Source organism: Myxocyprinus asiaticus, chromosome 20 (assembly GCF_019703515.2).
Source record: "Myxocyprinus asiaticus isolate MX2 ecotype Aquarium Trade chromosome 20, UBuf_Myxa_2, whole genome shotgun sequence".
Taxonomy (NCBI): domain Eukaryota; kingdom Metazoa; phylum Chordata; class Actinopteri; order Cypriniformes; family Catostomidae; genus Myxocyprinus; species Myxocyprinus asiaticus.
In genome coordinates, this window is record NC_059363.1 from 6,396,137 (window position 1) to 6,415,716 (window position 19,580).

A 19,580-nucleotide genomic window follows, 5' to 3' on the forward strand; every position below is an offset into this window, starting at 1 on the left:
ATGTCCTCCTAATCTGGCCTGGTTGCCCAGTTAGGTCATCTGTCGTCGAATGTACAAGCTCACGTGAGGAGTCTTGGAGTGATTTTAGACTCCTCGTTACTTTTCAATAAGCAGATCAGTGTTGTTGTCAAGATTAGCTTTTTCCACCTGAGATCTATGGCTAAAATAAAAAAAAAAATATTTCCCATAAAGACTTGGATATTGTGATCCACTCACTATCACAAGGTTAGACTACTGTAACTCATTGTACATTGGTCTCCCCCAAACTGCGTTATCCCGCCTACAGCTAGTTCAAAATGCGGCAGCTAGGCTTTTAACAGGGTCAAGAATGAGGGATCACATTTCCCTGGTTTTAGCATCTCTACACTGGCTTCCTTTGAAATTCAGGGTCGATTTTAAAACTCTGATTTTTGTCTACAGGGCACTATCTCGCGCCCCAATATATCAGTGACCTTCTACACACTTACTCCCCCACTAGAGCGCTCAGGTCTTCTGATCAACTTTTATTGAGGGTTCCTCGTTGCCGCTATAGATCTAAGGGTGACCGTGCCTTTTCTGTGATTGGTCCTAATCTATGGAATAGTCTCTCTTTCCATGTGAGGTCTGCTTCATCATTAGCCATTTTTAAATCTTCTTTAAAAACATTTTTATTCTGTAGCTTTTGAATAGATCATTGAATAGTTTGATATGGATAAACACATGATGTTGTATTTAATTTTTTTAATTTTATTATGTTTTATATTTAACTTTAAATCAATCTGTTTTTATATCACTCTGTCATTTTGTTTGTAAAGCACTTTGGGTCAACTTCTGTTGTTTTTAAATGTGCTCTATAAATAAAGATTGACTTGACTTGATGTAAGCCCTTAGCGTGAACTTTACTTCTCAACTTAAGTGAGACCTTACGCACAGCTGGTGCAACTTTACCCTGGTCATATTTTACTCCAAAATCGAAAGACAAAAACATGAAATGATATTTTGCATTTAGAAAATGAAGCCTATTTTAAGGGCCAATAATTTATTTTTACATTGTAACATTAGTTTAATGAGAGTTATGCACCGTTATGCACACATACCCCTCAATTCTCATTACCGCAGTATGAAACAAAAGATGGTCATTATATTTTAATTACCACAACCTGAAAACAGAAATTATATATTTTATTTAGATTGTTGGTACTGCCTGTCTTTGTCTTTTAAAAAAATTATCATTGTACAACAGCATCTTTTTTACTTTAACACAGTAAAAATAAAATACTGTGTTATGGTAATGAGACTCATAAAGTAAAACATCCAAACATATCATGGTAAATATAACTGGGGAGTAAAATGTGCTTAAAGGAAAGTTCACCCAAAAATAAAAATTCTCTTATCATTTACTCACCCTCATGCCATCCCATGACTTTCTTTCTTCTGCAGGACACAAACGAAGATTTTTAGAAAAATATCTCAGCTCTGTAGGTCCACACAATGCACGTGAATGGTGATCAAACCTTAACATAAATGTAATCCATAAGACTCTGTGTTTAAATCCATATCTTCAGAAGCAATATAATAGGTGTGGGTAAAAAGAACAATATTTAAGTAATTTTTTACTCTAAATCTCCACTTTAACTTTCACTTTCAGATGTGAAAGTGAAACTAAACAGGCACCACATGTGACTTTCAGGTGTAAACGTGAAAGTGGAGATTTAGAGTAAAAAAAAGGACTTAAATATTGATCTGTTTGTCACCCACACCTATTTTATTGCTTCTGAAGATTTGGATTTAACCACTTGAGTCTTATGGATTACTTCTATGTTTCCTTTATGTGATTTTTGGAGCTACAAATGTCAGATCACCATTTACTTGCATTGTATGGACCTACAGAGCTGAGATATTCTTCTAAAAATCTTTGTTTGCATTCTGCTGAAGAAATAAAGTCATACACATCTGGGATGGCATGAGGATGAGTAAATCATGAGATCATTTTCATTTTTGGGTGAACTATCCCTTAAAGTGTCCTAAAAATAATGTCACAATGTAAACAATGTTAATGGTCTTAATATACAGTAGGCTTCATTTTCTTTTAATTAACTTGTGGTTAAATATGACCAGGATCTTTTCTTAACAGGTTTCAAGAAAATCACCCAGATATCTGTATCAATATTGGCCTTTAAATACCTATATCAGTCAACCACTATTCATACACCATTAGGATTTACATGGTAGTCCACGGTACTTTAAAGAAGACCATGGTACCATTGTACGTATGGAAAAAAAAACATGGTATTGCTCTGATAAAAAGTGCTACTTCTTGGTACTTTATTGGCAGTGCGATCAGCAGACTGTCTTACTTTGTCCCATGACACCAATGAAGTTGCTCCACATTACAAATGATCTTTGAGGAGGCCCCCATGATGAATGAGCAGATGTAGTGAGAAAAGTTTCTGGAACTGGATCCAAAAACATGTTCATTTTATTGAGAACCTCCCTTGCTGCATAACAGGCCAAGAACAAAGACATGGTTACAGTGTTAGCCACTAACATCAGTGCACTGCTTCCTGTCTGGTCATTTTGACAAATTGTAGTGAGCCTCTCCGAGATCGAGAGACACTCAAACAAATCGTGTACACTTATCGTCTTTAAGTAACACTTGCTTACGGAACATTGGTAAAGCACATTTGAGAGAAAAGGACAAGATGGCCTAGCTGTGTGCCAAATATAAAACAAAAGCATTCCTGTGGCCTGGGAAAAGAAATGGTTATGAAGGTCCAGTACTATGGTTACACTCCATGTACAATGAAACACGTAAAGACCAGGAGCCGTGTGCTTTCCCGGTCTCAAAATAAGATTATTACCTGGACTGATCTTGTTGGCCGTTGTCTACTGTTGCCATGGCAAACCTCTTTACCCCAACAGACTGCACGGAACATCTCTCGGGAGACCTCTGGTTATTAGTGGTCTGGTCCTGAAGTCTGCCATCTCCTGAAAAGACAGAAGATCCCACTACAATTAGCCTGGGCAACAGACACCTGCCGCAGTCAGCACTTCAACTACGGGCCTTGTGTTTTAGCGAGTCATCAATTCTGCAGAAATCCAGTGTGCCTTTCCGATAACCTGAACCGTAAATACAGTATGTGATATGCGTCAGCCATTTGTGAACACAAGCAAACGATTATTCTTTTGCTAGTCAACTTCTGCAAGTGGAGGGGAAACCTCATATCGTGCAGATGTAAATATCCCTGCTTGCTTTCTTTCCTGAGCCCTTTTAGGAACCTTAGAGGCCACTGAGTGGAATGTTCTCCCTACGGCACTGTGGAATTCAGACAAAAGGAAACAAAGCTATATAAATATTTAGGACAAGGATTTCTCAATCCTCCAAAAACAACAGGACCCCCGGCAGCCGAAAGAGCTCCTGACCATAATCATTTCCTTTGGGTCAAAAATGCATTGTAAAGTGGGCCTCCTACAACTGGAATGAGAACAACACTGCTCTGTGCACCTCCAGTGGGCCCCGGCATCTGACGAATGGTAGGATTTGACAAGAGGACCTCAAGCTTCTTGCATACAGCCCTGATACATGTTTCTGTGCGAGAACAAGCAGACATGCAAAAACAATCACCACTTTGAATGAAGAAAAAAAAAATCTGTACTGTAAAATAGCAGGTAATTTATACCAGATCAGCTCAACTTGATATGATCTTATAGGTTTGGCTAGTTGACATAACATGGACATGATCGGTTTTTAAAAACATTCTTCAATCCCAGCTTAATTTGCAGAGATTTGTAGTTTGGGGCAGGATTATCTGTTTGTCCAACCAATAAAAGACATGCCAAGTGTTTTGGAAACTGGTTTGAAAATTCTTTTGGTGACACTAGTGGCACCTATTGAGGTTTCGTTCGTGAACGAATTGGTCTTTTTGAACTAATCATTCTTGTTCACATCCATACACTGACTCATATTTCGCGTTTACAAGTCTCTCCCTTCCAAAGTCAATGAGCTCCATTTTGAAGCGCAAGACTGTTTTGATGGCTTTCATGCCTGTAAAGACTGATTATAGCACGAGCCAACAGCATTTGAGTGTGGGCTGTGAAGGAGCATACCATTGGTTTGATCCACTGAACGAACTCCTTCATGAACGAACTGAATTGTACACTCGTTCGCAAATGAAACGAATGAAACTCAGTTACCTCGTTTGTGAACGAGAATCTGCTGACTGACTGAACAAGAGGAGGCATGTCGTTCGTTCAGGCATGTGAGTCAATTGCACTCAACAAGGAGTGAAAGGGGTGAAATGCACAAAACGTAATCTCTAATTTATGAATGTGTAAAAATGACTGAAGAACTGTTAAAATGACATGAATTATGAGTGGAAATGCTGTGCTTCGGTGCACAGATAATTCGTTTTTTCTTGAAACGGTTATGGTTAGTGTCTTTGTACACTTGTAGACATGCATATTCCATTTGTGTTGCTTTGTCCTGCTTTTAAAGATGCCAGTAGCATTAGAGTACTGGCTGTGAAGAAGCTTGATAAAAAGATGTGTTTAGCAGTTCACAATATGATCGATATGCTTTGTTGTCATTTGTGGGGAAGCACTTATGATGCTTAAACACTCTGCAGTGCTGAAGTATCTTAGTAGATTTGTAGACGCAAATTTTAAAATAGAATAATTACACTTGTTTCGTTGGTAAATGACTATGTTTTTGGTTCAATGCAACAACTCGTTCGAAACATAAAAGATGGTCATTTGACGCCACTTACCAGTGTACAGTCATAATTTGCAGAAATTGTCAATGAACGAATCTGAACAAATCTTTTTGGTAAATGGATTCAAAAGAGTCACTGGGATAATTCAAAATCCCCACGTCTAGGGTCACTGAAATGACACACTTCTCCATTTTAAATTATATTAATTATAAGGGAAAGTCTAAGTTTTAGGTGCATTTAACTAATTGGTTAGTGGGTTAGGACCATTTCTTTTAGGCCACGTCTATTCCAAAACGTTTTCATTTGAAAACGCATCAATTCGCTACGTATACTAAACCACTGTTTAACTCCACCGAAAATGCTCTCCATTTGCACATAAGTACTTTGGACAACGATGACGTTTCACCATTTAAATCACATTTTTGCCTTCATTAGGTAATTTAAATAGAAGTAAAAATATTCCATGTAGTCACTTAATTAATGAACCTTATTTTGATAAAACAGCATTTTAAATTTGATGCAAAGAACATATGACTAGGTCCATATGAAATCGTTAAATAATGTTTAAATTAGTTTTAGCATGTTAATGACCCATTTATACTGCACACTGAAATGAATGAACAGACATCACAGAACTGTAATTAAAACATTGTCACCGCGCCCAAAGTGAATTTTTTTTTTATTATTATTATTTTGATAAATAATAATATAAATTAAAACATGAAAAACAACTGTAAATCCAATAACTTTATTAACAAGACAGCAGCAGTCATCATTGTTCAAATGCATTCTGGGAGTTTTACTGTGACAGATGAAAAAAACAGCTCCCGACAGCTCTATGTGACGGTTGCCATCGTTACCACACAGATTCCGATCCTTTCCCCAGCTGGCTCATGACGTCAATCCCAGACATGTCCACAGCTGCAAAACATCAGCTGTAATGTTGGGACCCATGGCTACATGGAGATTCTATTCTGCTGCCTTTATAATTATTCCAAAGACAGAGCTGTAAACAATAGTCAACATTTAACATGAAGCTGGCACCAAACCAAGTGGTGGATTCTCGATAATGCTGCCAAACACACAATGCCAGACTGCAGTCCATCGGGAGCACAGAGGACACACACAGCTCTTAACAGCATAGCATTAGCGTATGGCTAAAAAGCAGATACAGATTAAACTTGGTTTGAACACTAAAAGAGCAATGCAGGGTTTTTTAAAATGGGGTCCAGATCCCCAGGGGACTGTATACAAGTTAAGCTTAATCGACAGCATTTGTGGCATGATGTTGATTACCACAAACACTTATTTTGTCTTTATATAAAAAAAACAAAAAAAAACTGAGGATACAGTGAGGCACTCACAAAGTAAGTGAATGGAGATCATTTTTGGAGGGTTTAAAAAGTCAGAAATGTGAAGCTTATTATTTTAGTAGTAAAGTTGTTTTAAGTTGGATAAAACTTTACACAGAAAAGGTTAGTAAGTGATTTATCACACATAAATCATGTTAACATGCATATTGTTTACATCTTGTGGCTATACTTTGAAACAGTGAGTATTTTAACGTTTACGGATTGGCCCCCTTTAACTTACATTGTAACCCAGAAAGGATGGGACAAGTCTAAACTAATTTATGTGGTAATCAACATAATGCCACAAATGCTGTCGATTGAGCTTAACTTGTATTGAACCCAGAATATTCCTTTAATTAAACATGTTCGACACATTATTTGTTTATGCAGTTAACACATTTTCCAAATTTGACGTCATTACTTTTTCATGAGATTAATTGTTATTATTTTTTTTTCTAATGAAAGGCCTCATTTTTAACCGTTAACAGCAATAAACTGCTGTTAGTTCTACAAATCTGCAATAGTTTGGTGGAAAAAACAATATGCAAGTGCCTTCCTTGCAACGTATACACATTAAAGTGTAGTTTGTACTTGTGTTGTGTCTTTTTAAAGAGTTTTTCCTCATGACTGTTGTCTACAGCTCATATAGCTCATTGGGGGATGTTATGCATTATTCTCTGTAAAGCTGCTTTAGAACAATATTTATTGTGAAAAGCACTAAAGAAATACATTTAAATTACATTTAAAATGTTTCTCTTCAATTTTATACATCTAACATTGCTCTAATTGTGGGTAAAAAAAAAAAGAAGGTATTTTCCTCCACCGAAAACTTCGTGCTTTGAAAACGCTCTCCGAAAAGTAGCAAAAACTTTGAAAAGCATTAACATAGCCAAAACAGATTAGTGTAGATGTGGCCTTAGTTTTTTTTATTCACATTTTTCCTTCACTCGTTCAATTAAATGGTCCAGCATTTTTAAAGTACAAATAATCCATGTGTCTGAAAAAAGTCAACTTAATACAAAATAAAACAAATTGCAGATAAGGTTTTAATAATTTATTTTGTCTTTTGAACAATGTAAATATAAAAGCCAATTACCTATATTTAATTTTGCAAACAGCATGATGTCTTATCACGCATTCATGCATAATATCATGCTTACTAAATGTCTCAATAAATGGGTCTTTATTTATGAACATACATAACTGCATTTAAATTTTAGGGAAAGGGTCTTTCCCAAGGAGATCACAATATCTGGGGCTCTTGGCTTCAAAAAGTTCCCTGAAAATCAAAAAAGGACCAAACCTACCTAACATATTGCATTTCCCCACCCTGCACGGGCGCAGCTAGTATTTCTGTGTTTAAATAACTAGTGATGCACGGCATGTGACCCACCCCCCAGCGCACATTAACAACGATGGAGGTCTCGACAGGTAGGGCACTGGCTAATAATAAAGCCTGCCATTTATATCAGAAAGGGCATCCGGGTAGGGGTCAGACAGACTCTCCTGGCAACTCCCCGTTGACGTGGAGGCAATGAAAAGAAGCTTTCTTGCTTTCGAATCCCTGCACAATATTGTCTCTATTCAGTTGTCTCTACAGTCACTCATGTGTACTATGTCAGTCTGTAACATGGTGCTACTGCGCTGCTGTAACTGTGTTTCTTAATGCTGAATGTATGCAACAAGGTTGCCAGGAAAACCATATTTCGATTTTCTCTCTGCCCTGCGAAGGAAAAAAATGACAACAAAGCTGCCATTGACTGACAACATACACTGTTAGATTCACAACATAGGAACTTATTGAAAACTTAAAGTGAACAGTGACTGACGGTAACATTCTGCCTAACATCCCCTTTTAACGGCAGAGAGATTCATGTGGGTTTGGAACAACATGAGGGTAAGTAGATGATAAAATTGTCATTTTTGGGTGAATAATCACTTTAAGCCCTTTAAGAAAATACAGTAATAAATAAAACATTCATTCAGCCATAGAAATGTGAAACAACTTGGTTCATTTTGGCTAAGTAGACAAAAACATCTTCATGGAAGCTGGGAAAGAATGAGACACAGGGACAGAAAGATTGAATATGTGTATAAGTGATTGTTTGTTGAGTGGATTGAGTGAGATTAAGACGATGAAAATCAGACATTTTCCCAAGAAGACATCATCTTCCTTAGATAAGGTAATTGCATATCTTGACAAAGACAGTGTTTATCTAGCACAAGCTAAAATTCCTGCCCATCAATCTTTAATGAGGTAAAACTACAGGAATTGTTGTTGAGGGCATTTGCAATATTTATAACCTTTAATGTTCAATTAAAAAGGCTTATCTGTACTAGGGCTTTTATCTACCTTATCTATACAATGGAAATACAGGTGAAGTCAGAAGTTTACATAGGTTGACATCATTAAAACTCATTTTTTAACCACTCCACAGATTTTATATTAGCAAACTATAGTTTTGGCAAGTCGTTTACTTTGTGCATGACACGAGTAATTTTTCCAACAATTGTTTACAGTCAGATAGTTTCACTTTTAATTGACTATATCACAATTCCAGTGGGTCAGAAGTTTACATACACTAAGTTAACTGTGCCTTTAAGCAGCTTGGAAAATTCCAGAAAATTATGTCAAGCCTTTAGACAATTAGCTTCTGATAGGAGGTGTGCTGAACTGGAGGTGTACCTGTGGATGTATTTTAAGGCCTACCTTCAAACTCAGTGCCTCTTTGCTTGACATCATGGGAAAATCAAAAGAAATCAGCCAAAAATTGTGAACCTCCACAAGTCTGGTTCATCCTTAGGAGCCATTTCCAAACACCTGAAGGTACCACGTTCATCTGTACAATCAATAGTACGCAAGTATAAACACCATGGGAACACGCAGCCATCATACTGCTCAGGAAGGAGACGTATTCTGTCTCCTAGAGATGAACGTAGTTTGGCGCAAAAAGTGCAAATAAATCCCAGAACAACAGCAAAGGACCTTGTGAAGATGCTGGAGGAAACAGGTAGACAAGTATCTATATCCACAGTAAAACGAGTCCTATATCGACATAACCTGAAAGGCTGCTCAGCAAGGAAGAATCCACTGCTCTAAAACCACCATAAAAAAAGCCAGACTACAGTTTGCAAGTGCACATGGGGGCAACAATCTTACTTTTTGGAGAAATGTCCTCTGGTCTGATGAAACAAAAATGTAACCGTTTGGCCATAATGACCATCGTTATGTTTGGAGGAAAAAGGGTGAGGCTTGCAAGCTGAAGAACACCATCTGAACCGTGAAGCATGGGGGTGGCAGCATCATGTTGTTGGGGTGCTTTGCTGCAGGAGGGACTGGTGCACTTCACAAAATAGATGGCATCATGAGGAAGGAAAATTATGTGGATATATTGAAGCAACATTTCAAGACATCAGCCATGAAGTTAAAGCTCTTGTCGTAAATGGGTTTTCCAAAAGGACAATGACCACAAACATACCTCCAAAGTTGTGGCAAAAGGACAACAAAGTCAAGGTATTGGAGTGCCATCACAAAGCCCTGACCTCAATCTGATAGAACATTTGTGGACAGAACTGAAAAAGCGTGTGCGAGCAAGGAGGCCTACAAACCTAACTCAGTTACACCAGTTCTGTCTGGAGGAATGGGTCAAAATTCCAGCAACTTATTGTGAGAAGCTTGTGGAAAGCTACCCAAAACGTTTGACCCAAGTTAAACAATTTAAAGACAATGCTACCAAATACTAAAAAAGTGTATGTAAACTTCTGACCCACTGGGAATGTGATGAAAGAAATAAAAGCTGAAATAAATCATTCTCTCTACTATTATTCTGACATTTCACATTCTTAAAAATAGTCATCCTAACTGACCTAAGACAGGGAATTTTTTCTACGATTAAATGTCAGGAATTGTGAAAAACTGAGTTTATATGTATTTGGCTAAGATGTATATATACTTCTGACTTCAACTGTATGTTTCCTAAAATTATAGTGTTCAATAGAATGGAAAATAATTGATGTAATATCACAATAAGCTTATTTGATTTGATTTTAAACTACTCTTCACAAACACATACTAGTAGCTAAATTTAACATTGAACTGAGAAGCCTTATTCGCAAAGTGCAAAAGCATAAGGAATTTCAATTTCACATTGTACTGGTGTCAACATAAATTAGAAATAAAAAAGATATACAAATAAAAGTAACAAAACAATAAAAAATATATAAGCCTATTTAAATATATGCATTCATTGAAGTGACATGAGCAGTGGCATATGGAAAAAAAAAAAAAAGAATGGCTAACAGGTATGAGCCATTATTCATCCAGATCTAATGTACCTCTCATAATTTCCTGGTGGATTACTCATAAACCGGTGATTATTACAAATATCCTCTCCATAAAAATGTCCTCTGCACGACACAACCTCTTCTGCTCTAGATATTGCTTCCCCGCAAGTATTTAATGCTGCTTTGATGATGTACTTGAGAAACAAAAGGAAGCTTCAATGTTTCAATGGAGAGAAAGCAGTCTGACAGCCCGACACTGCCTCTGAAATAGCAGTTGCCAAGACGACCAGATTGATGTGCACAAGTGACAAAATCGAGTCAGTAAAAACAGACATCTCAAAGCAGAATTTTCCCACAGTTTCGACATAAATGTCCCCGGGAAAACAATGACCTGAAACATTTGTTTTAAACTCACTAATGAAGTAATTACAACCGATTTTAGAATATACTTGAATTTACATACTATTTTCTAAATTAGATAGCAAATTCAGAGCAATACTCAACAATATTAGTGCATTGTGTATGTACAGTGGGATGCAAAAGTCTCGCACTTTTATAATTTGGTAAAAAAATTTCATTACAAATTATTTTATCAGAATAGCATAGACAAGTTTGCGCAAAACCTGAAGATCCATGCTATCCCAGCATGATTTGAGAATTTCCCAAAGACCATCTTTTGTGCTCTAATGGTACAAAGGAGTTAACATGGCAAATTAGCTTAAACAGTACGCTATTTGATTAGTGACCTAAAAATAGTGGATTTTTGGGGGGCAGAAGTTATAAAACAAAGAAATACACAAGATTCTGCACTTTTTCTAGGTCACTCAAATTAAGGTAAAAAAAAACAAATATAACCACTTTAAAAGCTAACATTTGCAACATGAAAATGTTTGTATTAAATGATAAAAGACTGCATAATAGGAGCATTTTTCACTAGTGGACTAGTATATTTGCACCCCACTGTATATCAGATTTACTGAATTTTATATCAAATTCAAGCAAAATATTCAACAAAATTAGGAGTGCATTGTGTACGTATTTGGGTCGGCCAAGCAATGATGAGAAAACAGACAGAACTAATGCCTTGGATGAGAATTTACACACTTCACAAAAACACAAGACAAACACACACACCAAAAAACTGCAAGCCATAATTAGCTCTCTGTTCTCCCACACATATCCATCATATGAGCCTTAGAAGAGAGCTCTTGCATCTGGGAAAGCAATCCTGTGTTCATGTGGGAGAAGGTGGGGGCAGTCGACAGATTAGATTCAGGTGGGAAAACCATCTCAGATTGCAGACAGAAGGGCTTGTGTCAGTGACCACCTAAATTACCACCACCTCTTGGAAAAGAGGACAGGGCGAGGTGAAATGGAAAAAGTGGAACGTTTTGTGTGATAAGCAGCAAAATTCTCCACCAAGTACACTTCCAGAAGCTTTCAGCCAAGTCTAGTATACAAAAACTGTGGTAGCTCTTAACAGGTGGGTTGCAACCCAACAATGGGTTATGGGTCTACTCTGATAGGATTGTGGACAACAAGGACAAAAACAATGCTAAATGCAACTTACTATATAATCATGCAAAATAAATAGGCAAGTCAACTTTAACAAGGAGCCTGATCTTGTGAAAATTACGTGACTGTGGGGACATTTTTGCAAACATGATACTACATGGTTCCTTACACATATTGGAGCTGTTCTAAGGTGAAATGTCCACTGTGTGGTGCTAACACGGAGTAAAATGTTCTCCCAAACAGATGAGGATTTTAAGCTTAATGCTTTTTCCAGTTTTAAATCAACAAAACCTGCCCCCCTACCCTAAACCTTAAACCTAACATTTTAGTCATTTTGTAGAGCTTCTATGACACTTTCGACTCATGTGTCGACTCACGTGCACTTCAGGACTCTTATCCAGTTCCTTTCACAAGTGCAACGCTCTATCAGTTAAGTTACCGTTAGCAATCTGACCGCACTTGAACAAGCTTGTAAATGTACTTGGTTATGTTAAGCAAACATTCAAAAGTCATGCACTATAGTAAAAGTGTTTTGATGTTATAAGATAGCATTGTGAGGAACAGGGTAAAAATTAAGTATTTATGAACTGATAATCTGCCGTTTTACTCGTGATTTGTGTGAACGGGAATAGTCGTTGTTGCTGTAGCGCCTCTAGTGTTCATTTCACCAGGAAACTGACGCGATACGTACAACAAGCCACGTATAAATCATTTTGCAAAAATGTATGGGGGAGAAAATGCTTCTCATGTCTTTTGTTGTTGACGACAAAGGCTGTGCATCCAATTAAACGGTAGCACTTTATTTTATAGTACTGTTGGCAAGTTTATTTATATAGCACATTTCATACACATTGGCAATTTAAAGTGCTTTACATAAAAATGATAAATAAAATACAAGATATATACTGAAAGTACATGTACTGTAAAATATAGTGCAACAAATTAAACTCTGTATTTTGACCTATATCCCCCTTACAGAAAGTGTTGTACGAGGACCATGGTACTGAAATCTGTGTACCACGGTATTTACTTGACACTCCGAGGTACTTCTGGGAATACCATTACAGTACAACGGTACATGTCCAGAACCATGGTCGTTTGTGGTACTTTTTTATAAGTATCATTTGCAGAAGCTAGCCAAACTACTACACAACGCAAAAGAAAATACGACCCAGACTAGATTAAATGTGGGTTAGTGATGACCAAAATGTGTTTTTTGTGGGGAATTATTGGCAATTTTGTATGATAAACACTAAAAACTGTGATGGGTGGCCATTTGATGTCCAATGTAAAATCTGTGTCCTCAAGCGAAACCAGTTACAGAACAGCGGGCTGTTTAATGACGCTTACTACTTGAAGACACTAAAGCAGCTGTGTTGCCAGGTTAGGCTGTGCTAACATGCCCTAAGCTTTTCCAATAACAAGCCTTGACTCTCCGACATGAGCTGACATGGAATAAAACAGCGTGACTGAGGAGAACAGCTTGAACTGTTCGTATTTACACAGCTGTTCGCCGGTGACACCTCTTTCAACACAACTGTTTTTTTTGTGGGGGGGGGTTGCCTTAATTGGTTTTTAGTGCAAAAATGGGTCTTCAATCCAAACCAGAGGAGTGACATGGTTGTTGAATGATGGTGTCTAAAGGAAACAGGCACTTTTGTGGATGAATTACTGGTACAGATTTAGAGAAGATAAGGTTCTAGCCTGAGCTGCTCGTGGCTGCCTGTTAAACAGGAAACTGAAACCAGGCTGTTTCTTTGCAGAGGCAAAGCACAATGGATAAAGCCTGTAGCCATGGAAGCAAATAGTGAAAATAGTGATAAGGCATCTGAAATTTAACCAAAAACAATATGCTGTAAAATACGTGCAGCAGTGGTTGATTAAAATTCTGCTGCCTTGTGCCAAAACATTGTCCATGTTTACAATAATTTCCTCTGCTGCAGATAGGAAACCATTATGTTAATAAATAAATAAATGCATAGAATAATAAAATCAATAAAAATCTGTATATGAAATGCATGATCGTCTTTAGTCTTTTCATATTTCAATGTTTAGATAAACTGTCTCACAAAGATAAAATCCAAATGCATGCATCAATTTCGAGCATAACATTAGCCAAGAAAGCTTTAGATGAAACCACCCAGACAGTCTTGGGAGATATTAGAATTGACAGTTTTATGGGTTTTATGGATTACCATTACCTCTGCTTATTCTAAAATCTACAATGAAATGATGAAAAGTCAGTAGAAATCTGTGGTTTTACAGCAGGGTTGTTCATGGTGGCTGTTGTTCATGTAGTGCAAAGGCAAAAACTATGTAGCGACGCTACTGCCATCAAGTGGTATCAACTTCAATGACAGCTTTTTCTACTGCAAGTAATTCTGCTCTAATGAAACGATATAGAATTAATATACATGTCCATAATACATATGCACTTCTTATCAATGGCTAATCAAAAGTGCTTTCTGGCAATGAACAAAACAGCAGTATAAATGCCACAGGAAAGAAACCCACCTTGGTTTTTGATGGAGGTTTTCTGGGATTTTATGTTTTTGGTTGATGATGTCCAGTAGGTGGGTTTAGGAATGACCTTTCGAGGCGCTGGGGTCTCCAGGGGACTTATATGACCCCCTGTTCGCCTTTCTCTGTGTACATCCTTTGACACTGCATATGAAACAAACCAACATGACAACAATCAAGTCAGTACCGTAGTTTGTTTTAAAAAAGACAGACGAAAACGAAAGACGGACGGACGTGCAGACAGATATATTTCAGCCACAGTCTCACCTGTTGCTTGATTTTCAGCAGAGGGTTTATCAGTGGCAGGGATTCTAACACTGCATCTCCCTGAGATGAGAACAGGCAGAGTGTCTGTCTGGGTGATTCCAGAACTTTCTGTGGTAGTTTGTGTGTTTGTATTAGCACGAGCTGTTACAAGGTCCAGAGCAGATCCCAAAAGACGATTCTAAAAAAGGAGCATAAAAACAAAATGTCCATTAGATTAGAATTATATAACAAAGCACAAACTGATAAAAACAAACAATTCATTAATTAACATCTTGAACCCCCAGATGTCTCCGAAACTTAAATGCTACAACGTGACTTCTTAGAGATTTCCAATTATTTAAAGGGGACATAGCTTGTTTAAGGTATGAGAGAGGGAGTCAATTTGTCATGATCGCTAAATTATAACTGTTTTCGGGGCAAAACACACTTTGGATACCATTATAAGTAGACATCAGGGTAAAAAATGCGACAACATTGTAGAGTGTGGCCCCTTTAAGGGGCAGATTCTACATCACTAGATTTGGACAGAGGCCTTGGAATTTTTACCTGCAGTTGGATCTGCTGACATTGGATTGTCTCCAGGTGTTGCAGTCTCTGCTGGATCAGAACATTCAGCTGCTCTTCCAGATGGGCTGCTCTTTCTGCAGAACCTTCCAGAGTACTGCCAGCTCTCCCTTGCTGGACACTGGCCTCTATGGCCTGAAGCCTCTTCAGTTCGGCAGTTACCCGAACAATCTGCGATTCCATATCACTCTGAGCCTAACAGTCCAATATAGAATTACAAAGACAGTTTAGGTGACTGAGAATGTCTAGCAAAAAAACAAAAATGGGTACAGCTATAACAGCCTTTACATTTAGTCATTTTGCTGATAAGGATTGAAGAGCTTATGTAAACGCGATCTGAAGGAGATATAAACAGAGACGTGCGCAACAGAGAAAGCCATCCGTGTAGCGCATGGTCATAGAAGAACAGTTCGCATGTGTTTTATCGGTTTTACAGGTAAATCTGTGCCGATTGCGTGCTTTTGGAACTATCGGTTATCAACAAGCATCTATGACGTTTATTTATTTTTTTATTCCTCTGTGTTCCTCGTTTCAATGCATGTTTTGTTATTTTTATTTGATAATCAACTGTTCTAAATTGAAGCAAGACTGTGCAAAGAAAAATGTGATTGGTAATGTAGTTAGTCTCCAACTTCATATTTCGTGAATAATTATAAGCCTTATTCCTTATATATATATATATAAATATAAAAGCATTGTAATGGGGCCAAGTCTCCGACATTTCAAAATAAGAGTCCCCAGTGTGTTTCAGGCTTGTTTATAGTTTAAGGAATATTTCACCCAAAAATGAAAATTCTCTCATCATTTACTCACCCTCATGCCATCCCAGATGTGTATGACTTACTTTCTTCTGCAGAACACAAATGAAGATTTTTAGAGGAATATCTCAGCTCTGTAGATCCATACAATGCAAGTGAATGGTGATCAGACCTTTGTAGCTAAAAAAAAAAAAATCACATAAAGTAAACATAAAAGTAATCTGTAAGACTCAAGTGTTTTAATCCATATCTTCATAAGCGATATAACAGATGTGAGTGAGAAACAGAAACAAAATGTAAGTCCTTTTTTTACTATCAATCTCCACTTTCATTTTCACTTTTACATCTGAAAGTCACTGAAAGTGAAAGTTGAAGTAAAGATTTAGAGAAAAAAAGGGACCTAAATATTGTTCTGTTTCTCACCCACACCTATCAGATCGCTTCTGAAGATATGGATTTAACCACTGGAGTCTTATGGATTACTTTTATGCTTCCTTTATGTGATTTTTGGAGCTGCAAAGGTCTGATCACCATTCACTTGCATTGTATGGACCTACAGAGCTGAGATATTTTACTAAAAATCTTTGTTTGTGTTCTGCAAAAGAAATAAAGTCATTCACATAGTAAATGATAAGAGAATTTTCATTTTTGGGTGAACTATCCCTTTAAGAGTCCCAAGTTATACACCAAATCTTCCTTTCTTCTGTTTATTATTGGGATTTTGGTTGAACAAGAAACTACTTCTGTTATTTTATTTCTCATGAAGCATCTGTGTCAGTGCCCATCATTAGGAAAAACTAAGAAATTATTTTAATATTCTATATATTGATTTTAAAAACTATTGGCCGATTAATCGATTGTTTGTCTTTTTCTACCATCTTAGTTATCGGTATTGGCAAAATCCACTAACGGTCGACGTCTAGATACCAGCCCAGATCTTTAACCACTAGGCTGTATCACCTCAAATATATAAAAGCAGATGAGAAGCACTTATTGTCCTAAAGTGATTTCTCAACAAGTTGCCAATTCTTATCTTATATATGTTATATAATATTAATAATTTTATAATGCTACGATGCTCTATGAATCTACAAATGTTTAAGATGTTGTAATGCTATAATCTGGGCTTCCACACCTTTTGGCCAGTGTATTTCCATGACTTTTCCAGTGAGTCATGCTTACAGGATAAGAATTTAAAAAAATCACTTTATAAAGATTGCACTCACAAGAGTAATTTGGAGTCAATTAAATGTTTTAGAGATTTCCATTATTGTCTGGGCCTGGAATTCCAAATTGTATAATTCCCTGATGTTTTCACATTTTTCATGACCGAAGGGAACCTGTTCAATGGTATTTGAAACTATGATGTGTACCTTGATAAGTGGGGCTGTGGCAGCAATAGTAGCGGCTGTTATGGCAGCCACATTTGCAGAAGTTCCAGAATCTCCTGACGGAATACCAGGATCCGACTGGCCTTTAGGGGTTTGGGGTCTGTCTTGATCCAACACGTGTACTGTCACGTTTCGTCTTAAAGTGGCGCTCTGGGATCTGATGTACAGTATCAAAAATCCATTTAATCAGAAAACAAAATAACGAGATTTGATCATGCTCAAGCATGGCTATCATAAGAATTTAACTAAGCATTACCTCTTCTTAAGGGCTGCCGAAACTGCTCCTCTCCCATCAGAAGAGTATCTAGAAATCTGCACGTCTTCACCTGCAACGTTCAGAAATGTCTAGTCGATTCATTTTATTGTCATTCAGCATTCGTGCAAGCGCACAAGTCCAAAATATGCATTTGCCAAGGGTCGAGTGGTACAACAAGAAACAAAAAAAAAACTTAGTGGTGTTGTTGAACACACACACACACCTTTTGATTTAGAGTTTTTCTTTGCCTGCATGATAGCTATTTGGCCCTATGTGAAAAAACAAAAACAAACAAAAAAAACATTAGTTAATAAACAAATAAAAAGTTTTGAAACTAAACAAATATATAAAACAAACAACTGACTTTTTCTATAACATCAGCAATATGATTTGATGGTCCAGCGGTCTGTTGTCCGTCAGCACCTACTGAATGCACACACGTAACAGTGATTCATTGTTTTGATCACTTTATTGATCTAGTTTATGATTTCACTGATCAGTCTAGTGGTGTTACCTGTATCTGAAGCTGAAGGATTCATTGGCAGAAGTGGGATCTCCTCTGTACATTCACTGTTATTCACAGAAGATACGTGCACAGAGTCTGCCAGTCTCCTGATGTAAATATTAACTTTATTATCCCCTTTGTGCTGTGTTTCCACTCTGCTGTGATCCAAAGCAGCTCTGGTTGAGCGAATCAACACATCTGCAGCATCAGAACTGGACATGGAGTCGTTTAAGTGTGTTGTATTGGTCAAAGACACACAAGAGTCCATTGTCACTCTTATATCAGTTATGAGACACTCCAATAAGATCTTCTGGTCCTTTTTTTAGTCATGTCAGCCTTTTACATGAATAAACAGTAGGTAATAATAACAGTGAACGGGTCCAGAAGTTAGTTGTCACTGTCTCCGATCATTTTCAAGTATATTTAATAGTCTTACCGTAAAGATGAAGTCAACATGATTGATTATTTTGAAGTTTTCATCAGATATCCGCCGTGACACCCGTCAATCACTTTGACATGTTTCAGTCCTGTTTGTGCTTTAAATTTCCCGCCGGAGGTGATATTTAAAGGCAACAGTTTGGAGAGGTTTCTAAAGTTTTTGTCTAAAGTATGCAATCTGTTTTGAAGTATTTATAATAAATATTGAAATAAGCAAGTTAATCTCAGCTGTAGATTCACTTATTTCACAGCGGCGGTTGTTACCTAAAACAAAAGTTGACAGAGCTGTGATGTTGGAAACAACGACGTGAATTAAAGATCTGTTACAGATTTCAAAATAAAAGTTTCCTCCAAAAAAAATAAAAATAAAAATAAAATAAAAATAAAATAAAAAAAACAGTTCCTAGTTTTGTCCTTTAAGCATTGCCAGTGCTGCTGCCTCTGTTAGTTAGTTAGTTAGTTAGTTAGTTAGTTAGTTCTTGATATGGTTTATTATTCTTAATTTTTTTTTTTTTTAAGTTAAGTTTTTAACTCCCATTTTCCTTTTTTATGCTTTTCTGTGTATAAGTCATTTTGGCACTTTCTTTACTTTTGTTAATAGTCCCATTGACGGTGAATATTATCTTTCTTTCTGTTCTGTAAACTGTGTGTTTGTTTTGTATAATAATAATAATAATAATAATAATAATAAAAGACTTGTCAGTACTGCCCCATTTGGTCCTCACTTGAATATGTGTAGACGTTTAGTTGTCAAAGATGTTTAAGTTATTATCTCTGAAGCATTTACACATTAATACATTTAAGGAATGTTGAAATATGCATGAGGGTACGTTTTGTGTTGTTATTCTGTATGTAATCAACAAGTGAACATTTTTTTATTTATTTTTTTATTTTTATTTTTTTACTTGTCTGACCATTTTTAATTTTGTGATAATGTTGAGACACAGCACTTAATGACTGTCTTTGGCAAATAAATAAATACATTTCTGTTCACTTTCTATCTGTTAATTATATTTTCAACAAAAATGTACATGTAAGA

The 19,580-nt window shown here is 36.8% G+C and overlaps 1 protein-coding gene across 1 annotated transcript in view; it reads right to left on the bottom strand.

The window, feature by feature from the left end:
* Positions 1–19,362, bottom strand: part of kiaa0586 (KIAA0586 ortholog) — a 175,386-nt gene extending 156,024 nt beyond the window's left edge. The window contains exons 1-9 of the mRNA XM_051647034.1: positions 18,113–19,362; positions 17,963–18,021; positions 17,822–17,867; positions 17,599–17,668; positions 17,325–17,499; positions 15,176–15,388; positions 14,630–14,807; positions 14,357–14,506; positions 2,841–2,967 (exon numbers count right to left, since the gene is read on the bottom strand). Coding sequence (XP_051502994.1) covers positions 2,841–2,967; positions 14,357–14,506; positions 14,630–14,807; positions 15,176–15,388; positions 17,325–17,499; positions 17,599–17,668; positions 17,822–17,867; positions 17,963–18,021; positions 18,113–18,371 — 1,277 coding nt within the window. The 5' untranslated portion in view covers positions 18,372–19,362. The remainder of the gene's footprint in view (positions 1–2,840; positions 2,968–14,356; positions 14,507–14,629; positions 14,808–15,175; positions 15,389–17,324; positions 17,500–17,598; positions 17,669–17,821; positions 17,868–17,962; positions 18,022–18,112) is intronic.
* Between the last annotated feature and the right edge of the window lie 218 nt (positions 19,363–19,580).